This window comes from Quercus lobata, chromosome 4, assembly GCF_001633185.2.
Source record: "Quercus lobata isolate SW786 chromosome 4, ValleyOak3.0 Primary Assembly, whole genome shotgun sequence".
Taxonomy (NCBI): Eukaryota; Viridiplantae; Streptophyta; class Magnoliopsida; order Fagales; family Fagaceae; genus Quercus; species Quercus lobata.
This window is the reverse complement of record NC_044907.1, coordinates 61323699-61332308: the sequence shown is the minus strand read 5'-3', so window position 1 is coordinate 61332308 and position 8610 is coordinate 61323699. Positions and strand designations below refer to the sequence as shown.

At 31.4% G+C, this 8610-nt stretch overlaps 1 protein-coding gene across 1 annotated transcript; it reads left to right on the top strand.

Moving 5' to 3' along the window:
• The first annotated feature begins 1919 nt into the window (after positions 1–1919).
• On the top strand, positions 1920–6313 carry LOC115984040 (UDP-glycosyltransferase 82A1-like). The gene is made up of 2 exons (XM_031106918.1): positions 1920–2546; positions 5288–6313. The coding sequence occupies exons 1-2, from the start codon at positions 2066–2068 to the stop codon at positions 6163–6165; spliced, it is 1359 nt and encodes a 452-aa protein (XP_030962778.1). The 5' UTR covers positions 1920–2065; the 3' UTR covers positions 6166–6313.
• Positions 6314–8610: the final 2297 nt, after the last annotated feature.

The window sequence follows — 8610 nt, the reverse complement described above, 5'->3', positions numbered from 1 at the left end:
TTGTTGATTGAAACCTTAGGGTTCAAAGCCTTTTTTATTGAACCAAACTCAATCACTTAGAGCACCCAAAACTCAATACAAAAGGCCCCAATTAGATTCAAAAGCAACCATGGTTTAAACGATACAAGAGTCTTTCTTCAGCTAAAGAAATCAACCACGTTTTCCCCACAGAGCTGAAACTTTAAAGCAAAAGGTCATTCAACTAGCTAACATCCTCACAATTCTAAAGCTTGAGGGTGGAAATATAGGTACAAGGGAACCTTCCCTCTCTTCCTTACAACCTCTTTCAATTTCCTCTTCTCATTGACTGTGGATCGAAATTTCGGGCCTTTGCACTTTTTCTACATTTTCATGTATTTCAATTATGGCATTTTGATTTCTCTCTTGTTAAAGTACTATTAGCTTTTTGTTCATTATACATTTAGAATTTTAAGGTTTGATTCTCCACAAATAAACATTTTTAAAGAACCCAAGGGAAGATTTGGGCTAATCTTGCATTTTTTGCCCTTGTAGCAAAACATCCCCAACAATGAATAAAAGAGAAGGTAAAAGAAGTAAGAAGAGAAAATAGAGTGTGTGTGAGTTTAAATTTCGAAAAGGATAAGAGTTAAGGAGGTTGTAAACTATGAGAATGTGGGTTTAGTGCGGAGTTTTAAATTGTGGGATTTTATTTTACGAATTTATCCCCCTTAATTAAAAACCTAGAGGGGATATTTAGGATATTCAAGATTCAAAAGAAAAAAAAAAGTTCACAGCTTAAATAGTAGCAAAGATTAAAGAGTATAAATATAGATATAAATATAGATATAGATAGTGAGTTTTAATTAGCTCAACTGGTAAAGTCTCTAATGGTAGAATAAGATATTTGTGGTTCATTTCTGGCCTACATAAAAAACTGATTGATATCATCATGAATGGACGCCATAAATTAAAACTATCTTAAAAAAAAAAAATTGATATAGATATAGACAACTCAAATGCATATAAAGGAATGAAATCAATAAAAGTTAAGAGACATAATCTTCTCATGGATCGAATCGATCCCTTTGCTTCTGCCACTGGCACGACTCCCAAATTAGAAAATAGCATTTTCTTTTTGCTATCTAATGGTAATTTAAAACTCATTCTTCTGTGTCTGTGCGTCTAATTTAATTTTCAAAAAGATACATAAAGAAACTTCTTTCTATTGCATCCAAAAGGGAACCAAAAAGTGCAAAATAGGCATAAAATATAGCCTCCACGTCTGAGTGAATACTAATTGGGACCCATTCACCTAAAGATTGATTAGGCAGGAAGTTATTATTTCAAATAAGTGGATGATCAAATAAGCAACCTAAAAGTTGAAGCTTGTGACATGAAATGCTGTCACGTGTTGGAATAAAAGCTCCCATGCCTCAATCAGAAAACTTATGGGTGCCGCTTAGCCTAACTGACACCTTTTTTTTTTTTTCCTTTGGATAGAACTTTACACCTTGTTTTTAAATTTTAATTACACCCTTTCGTACAGCATTTGTACTCCTTTACATTTATTGCTTCTCTAGAGTGATTAGTGGCCTTGTTGCCAAATAGCATAATTTAATTAAAAATTCATGAGAAACACGTTTGGCCAAATTTATTTAGTTACGTAACACCAAATTTGTCAAACTCGGATTCCAAGTACTAATATAATGCTTAGAACTAGAGTTTGGTAAGCTTAAATTTCACTTAGAGTTTAAATTTGACAAACACGAGTTCTAAAAAAGTGTTACATAATTAAGTAAGTTTGGGAAGATAATTATCCTAAAATTATGCTTTGGCAAAATTACAAGTAACTAGTGAGTCAATTTCGGAAGCAACAAAAGTGCTAGAATTTTATTCCCATCCTTTTATATAACATTTTGTTAAAAAAGACTGGCCATGTTGGCTTATAACGTATTTCAGCACGTCTTTGGGCACATGCTTAGTTGACTCTCTCTCTCTCTCTCTTCTATATATTGGGATTTGGTTAGAGGGCTTGAATGCGTACAAAAAACCACATATACAGAATAGAAGTTGAGTTTGATTTGTCATAGGAGGGGAATAAGAGATGGGTAATATGAAGTGCACAAAGAAAGCAAAGATGATTTTGGTTCCATACCCTGCACAGGGACATGTTACTCCCATGCTTAAGCTAGCCTCTGCCTTCCATAACCGTGAAATATTTGAGACAATCCTGATCACTCCCGAGTTCATTCACCATCAGATTGCATCAAGTATAGAACCAAAAGACCAGATTTTGTGCATGCCAATACCAGATGGTCTAGACAAGGACACCCCACGTGATTTCTTTGCCATTGAAATGGCTATGGAGAAAAACATGCCTGTCCATTTGGAAGCCATGATTCATAAGCTTGTTGAGGATGGTGAAGTTGTATGTGTGGTGGTTGATTTGTTGGCATCATGGGCTATTGAAGTAGCCAATCGGTGCAGAGTCCCCGTTGCTGGATTTTGGCCTGTCATGTTTGCCGCTTATGAAATGATTGCAGCCATTCCAGACATGGTCCGGACAGGTCTTGTTTCTGATACAGGTTAGAAACTAATTACCTGCAACCTCTTTTTAGATTAATAATTTAATATATTTTTATTCCTAGGTGAAGTTGTAAGCGCATGGCATATGTTGAGATACGAAAATTTGAAGTCAAGTGTTGAGAGGGATTATAAAATATTTATGGGCCTTGTTAAGAAAAGTTGACTATCTCAATATTGAATTGGAGAATGAATGATTTTAGGGAGATATAATTATAAATTTTTTGTTTTTGATTTTTTTTGTTTACAATTAGAAACGTGATAAGTTTTAATTACAAAAATATCAACTTTAAATGGATCTCTTATGACAAAATTTTTATTAACACCGGTTACATTATGTTGATCAATTTATTATGAAAAATATATCATGAGTTTTGTAGTTTAATTAGTTGACACCTCTTGTATTTTTAACAAAGACATTAAGGGCTTGTTTGAGTTAGGAGAAAGGAAGGGCAAGTAGAGGAAAGTAAAGTAGATTTAACTAAAAATAAGTTAATTTTAAGCCAATTCTACCATATTTTCCCTTAATCTAGACAGAACATAAGAGTTCAAATCGATCTATCCAACAATCAATGTATTGAAAAAAAATTATAATTTTTTTCACATCTCTATTAGTCCCTCTCTCCTTTCCTGATCCCTTTTTCTGGATTGCTGATGGTTGGCTATCATTAGAAGTCAGGCACCAAAAGTATCGGTGATTTATTAGAAGATGCCACATGGGAAAATCTCTATTAGTCCCTCTCTCCTTTCCTTATCCGTTTTTGTCGAGTGCTATGATTGGCTATCATTAGAAGTTGGCAGCAAAAGTATCGGTGATTTGTTAGAAGATGCCACATGGGAAAATCTTTATACTAACATGACTAACGTGCTTCAACGATTTCAATAAGAAGTTGACCAGTAAAGATGATTGAGTGCTGGTGCATATTGCACGTGCGAAGTAACATTTTTAACCCATCTTCACGAATTATTGCCCTTCAGACAGCGCCTCTGTTTGTAACCCAATAATTTCCCAATTTAGACCAAGATTCTCTAGTGTTTTTATGGTATCTTCATTCTAAAAGTTCTTAAAATTTTAATCATCTATTTTATTCAAATTTTCTCACATCATCAATAATTTAAATAGATACTTAAATATAATTAAAATTTAAAATGATAATATTCTGGTAAAATATAATTCACTTATTTTCAAATAAATTAATAGAAATTTAAGAACTTCACAGTAGTTAGTCTCTAAAATTTTTTTAAGGGAAACGTTTTTATTATTATTATTATTATTTTTTTTTTTGTCAATACCATGACACCAGAATTGGTCAACGTTAAATAATTTGCATTACTTCGTGCTTAACTTTTTCTATCACTTTCTCAAAAAAAAATAAAAATAAAAATAAAAATGAATACATTCTAATATAATTTTCAAAAATTAAGAAAATAAATCCCATTAATATATTGTAAGTGAAAAATATCAATTTATTCCAAGCTCAACTTAATTCATTTCTATATCTTTAGTTAGAAGTGTACATGGGTCAGGTTGGGCAAGTGAAGGGTAATATTTTTAACCAATCCGCTAATAGTGGGTTGGAATTATTCCAATCTGCTGCTGACCTACCAATCTATAAATCTGGCTGGTCAGTTGAAAATTTTAACATTTTCAACTTAGCAGGTTGAGTGGGTTGGACAGGTTGGCAAATTCAATTGACTAGATGAAATTATTTTAATTTAATTGGATAATTGTTTACTCTCTTAAGTAAAAAAAGAAAAGAAAAATTTGCAATTTTTATTAAAAATAATTACAAATATTACATACTTTTTGTTATAAATGACTGAAATTTTATCACACTAAAATGAAAAACATTTAAGAATCTGAAATTAGAGGTGTACATAAAGTAAGAATAATAACAACATCTTAAAGAGAGCGGCTAGAGTTTATTAGGGAAGAAAAATGTGAAAATGAAAAAAAATAAAAAGAAAGAGAAAGAGATGAGAGAAATAAAGGGGGTGCATATATATATATATATATATATATATATATATATAGGCTAGATTCAAGCTACACCTGGTGTAATTCTAAGTAATGTTACACCACCCAATAACTTGTTATCCAATTCATATTTTGAAAATCCAATCGTTGAATTATATGTTTTTAATAAGCATGCCAATCGGATGTAATTTTCCATTCAATCCATAAACTCATCTTTTATGTATTATTTTAAACTACAAAAACTTGAATTTAAATAATTAATTGATATTTTGGCTATTGATCTTGATCATATTTAAATTTTGTAAGTATAGAGAATATACGAAGATAATATAATTCAACAGTAGATTTATCAAAATTTACATCTAACTAAAAAAATTGAGTGGTGTAACATTACTGAAAATTACATCAAGAGTAACTTAAACCTAACCCATATACACACACACGTGGACGGGTTGGATTGTGGCAAGTTAGAATATCTTAACATGCTATTCAACCCGATCAACTAAGTTATCTATCTAATCCACCCAACCCAACTTACCTCACTTAATGGACCTACATAGATTGGGTCAGGCTTGTTGGCGGGTCTAGCAATTTTTCTGAATAGTCATATCTTTAGCTATTGTTATTGGCCACTTTTTAAATTCAATTATTATCTTTACCCATACGCTTATTTGTTTGATGTTCAAAAAATATGGGCATGTTGCTGAATGAAATAAATCTTTGACTCATTAACTACATTATAATCTTTTTTTGATATTTTGGCAGGAATTCCCCAACATCTAGGTAGAATTTGCTTTTTACCAAATCAACCAATGCTATCTACAGAAGATCTACCATGGCTGATTGGAACTCTTCCAGCAAGAAAAGCAAGATTCAAATTTTGGACCAGAACCTTGGACCGATCAAGAACTCTTAGATGGCTCCTAGTGAATTCCCTTCCTGATGAATACATAGATGGAAAACATGCTCAATCGGTCAAAAGCTCTCAAGATCATCCACGTGTGTTCTCTATTGGACCTTTGTCTAACCATGTAATGTCCAAGAACCCCAGCTTTTGGGAAGAAGATAAGAGTTGCTTAGATTGGCTAGACAAGCAAAAGTCTAACTCTGTTATTTACATCTCATTTGGAAGTTGGGTTAGCCCTATTGGAGAAGGTAAAGTTAAGAATCTAGCATTGGCTCTAGAGGCATCAGGACAGCCATTTCTATGGGTGCTAGGGTCAACATGGCGTGAAGGGCTACCAATTGGATATTTGGAGAGAGTGGCCATTAAATTTCAAGGCAAAGTAGTTTCATGGGCTCCCCAAATGGAAGTGTTGCGACACAAGGCTGTGGGGTGTTATCTTACACATTGTGGATGGAATTCAACAATGGAAGCCATACAATGCCAAAAGCGACTTTTGTGCTATCCAGTGGCAGGGGACCAGTTCATAAATAATAAGTACATTGTTGAAGTGTGGAAAATTGGGTTGCAACTCAATGGGTTTGGACGAAAAGATGTTGAAGAAGGCTTAAGAAGAGTAATGGAAGACACTGAGATGCAGAACAGATTAAAGAGGTTACATGAGAGAACAATGGGAGATGAGGCTAAGTCGAGAGTAATGTCTAATCTCACGGCCTTTATCCATGATCTCAATTTTTGAGAAAAAAAAAAAAAAATTGATCTCAATTTAATAACGCTTGGCACTCCCATTAAATCTTTTCCTGATTTTAATTTCATATGAAAGATATGAGATTGAGAAAAATAAAACTAAAGTGTAACAGGTTCAATTAATTGAAAATCGTATTGTTACACAAATTGATAAACAATTCATCATGAACAAATTGAATCTAAAATTAAAGCTCCAAAGAATTTAAAGGATTTGTTCACTTTTAATAACACTCAAAAGAACAAAGTAGGAAAAAAAAAATACCCATGTATTAAACTAATATTAATATTTAAAACAAAAATAGATAACAAAATTTTTTAATAAATAGATGAAGGTAGTATCACCACCATCAATTACTCCAGCAATCAGTCTAATCACTATGTTATAATCTCTTTCAAAATGCATTTTATTCCTGTCATTTTAATTTGCAATGAGATTCTTTTTTCTTTTTCTTTTTCTTTTTTCTTTTTTTGTGGGTTTAGTGGTATAATTTTTCATTTGTCCCAAATTGAAGTACTCTGGTTTCCTAGCCTTTTGGTATCAGTGCATTGACATTTTTGAGTCCCATGTGAGTTGCAATGTTTGAAAATGAAACAAATCATTATCCAAAAAACCCGATGGTTGTAGCTATGTATTTTTAAATTTTATTAGGAAAAAAAAAATAGAGAAATGAGAAGAAGCAATACAGATTACTAATATCTCAAAATCAACCAATGGTGATACTGCATCATTTAAACACAACAAATTAATATTTCACGTGGGTTCCACCTTCCAAATTCCAATTAGCTCAAAGAGACTTGAGGTTCAATCCAAGCCAAAACTAAAAACAAATTGATGTTTTGGCCTAAATATAAAACAATTCATCATGAACAAATTGAATCTAAAATTAAAGCTCCAAATAAGTTAATGGATTTGTTCACTTTTTATAACACTCAAAAGAACATAGTAGAAAGAAAAAAAGCCCATGTATTAAACTAAAATTAATATTTAAAACAAAAATAGATAACAAATTTTTTTTAATAAACAGATGACGGTAGTTTTAACCATAGCAACTGTTAAGGAAGTTTGAATTTTTTTTTTTTTTTTTTTTTGAAGGAAATGTGGGAAGCAACTTTATAGTATTTTCTATTATTTTTTGAACTTTGAATTAAAAAAATTTATTAACAGTTATATTTATCCAAAAACTACTTGAATGTATTTGAAAGACCATGCCCATGATTTCCACGATTCTCTGTTGGAGGGTGTGGTAGTGCCGTAGTGGCTAGTGGGTTTGTAATTGTACGTGGGATTTGAATTTTTTTGAGATTGTTTCGGATTTTTTTATCTATTTCTATTTCTTAATGAATTTAATTTAGAAATTTACTTGCTTATCGACTCTACCCCACCATTTCTTATTATTATAGGAATGAAGATTGTATTATCATTCCCACCCTTTAAAAAAGACTTATTAATTAGAGAAAATACTAAACACTCATCAAACTGACCAAATAAAAGAAAAGAAAAGAAAAAATAATGATATGAAAAGGATAATGATAACAAAGTAAGGAAACCAAATACAGGAAAACAAATACTTACTTTTTGCCATTGACTACACTTCAAGTCTAAAGTCCAAATTGTCCATTGGAGTTGGAGGAAAGAGCACAGAATTGAGAGAATTGGAGAACTGAAAAAGAAGCAATTTGAGTTTGTAAACTAATGTGAGTGTACTGGGAGTGTGGTCCTATTTTGTAAATAGTGTTTTACATGGGAGTTAAAAAAACATTTTTACCAAATTTTGCCCCTATTTAGTTTTATTTATTTATTTTTATATTTAGTTTTGTTATTGGATAAATGTGGGGTGTTTATTTTAGAGATGTGCTACATCGACAGTATTTTTACAACATTTTCAAAACAAATCATAGATGGTTAGTTGTTACTGGTTCAAATTTGAACTAACACTAAAATTACTTTTTTACCCTAACAATAACAAGAAGTAACAACCTACTACTTAGGATTTGTTGTAAAAATATTATGAAAATGTTGTGAACATATCATTTCTTTTTCTTTTTTTATAGGGAAAAAAACAACATTGCTAGGTTGTTTAACTTATTTTTATATTTATTTTTTTAAAAATAAATTATAGTTGCTTTGAAAAAGTGGGTTAGTGGAAGAGTGTTCCTATTTTGTAGGCAATATTTTAGTGCAAGTTAGACATGTATTTTTACCAAATTGTTCTTTAGTTTTGTCTCTATTTAAACCTAGGGGTATAGGGGTATTTTGAATAAAAAAAAAAAAAATGGTCCAAACAGGAGAAGCCCCTTAAATAGTAGTGTATATATACACACACACACACACACTTTAGTTTTTTTTTTAGAGATGTGCTACATCCACAATATTTTTACAACATTTTCAGAACAAATCATAGGTGGTTAGTTGTTATTTGTTCAAATTTGAACCTAA

Bases quoted from the DNA above. Each gene is read 5' to 3' on its own strand.
- LOC115984040 (XM_031106918.1), top strand. From the start codon at position 2,066: ATGGGTAATATGAAGTGCACAAAGAAAGCAAAGATGATTTTGGTTCCA. The intron at 2,547-5,287 runs GTTAGAAACTAA...ATATTTTGGCAG, and splicing joins AGGTCTTGTTTCTGATACAG to GAATTCCCCAACATCTAGGT.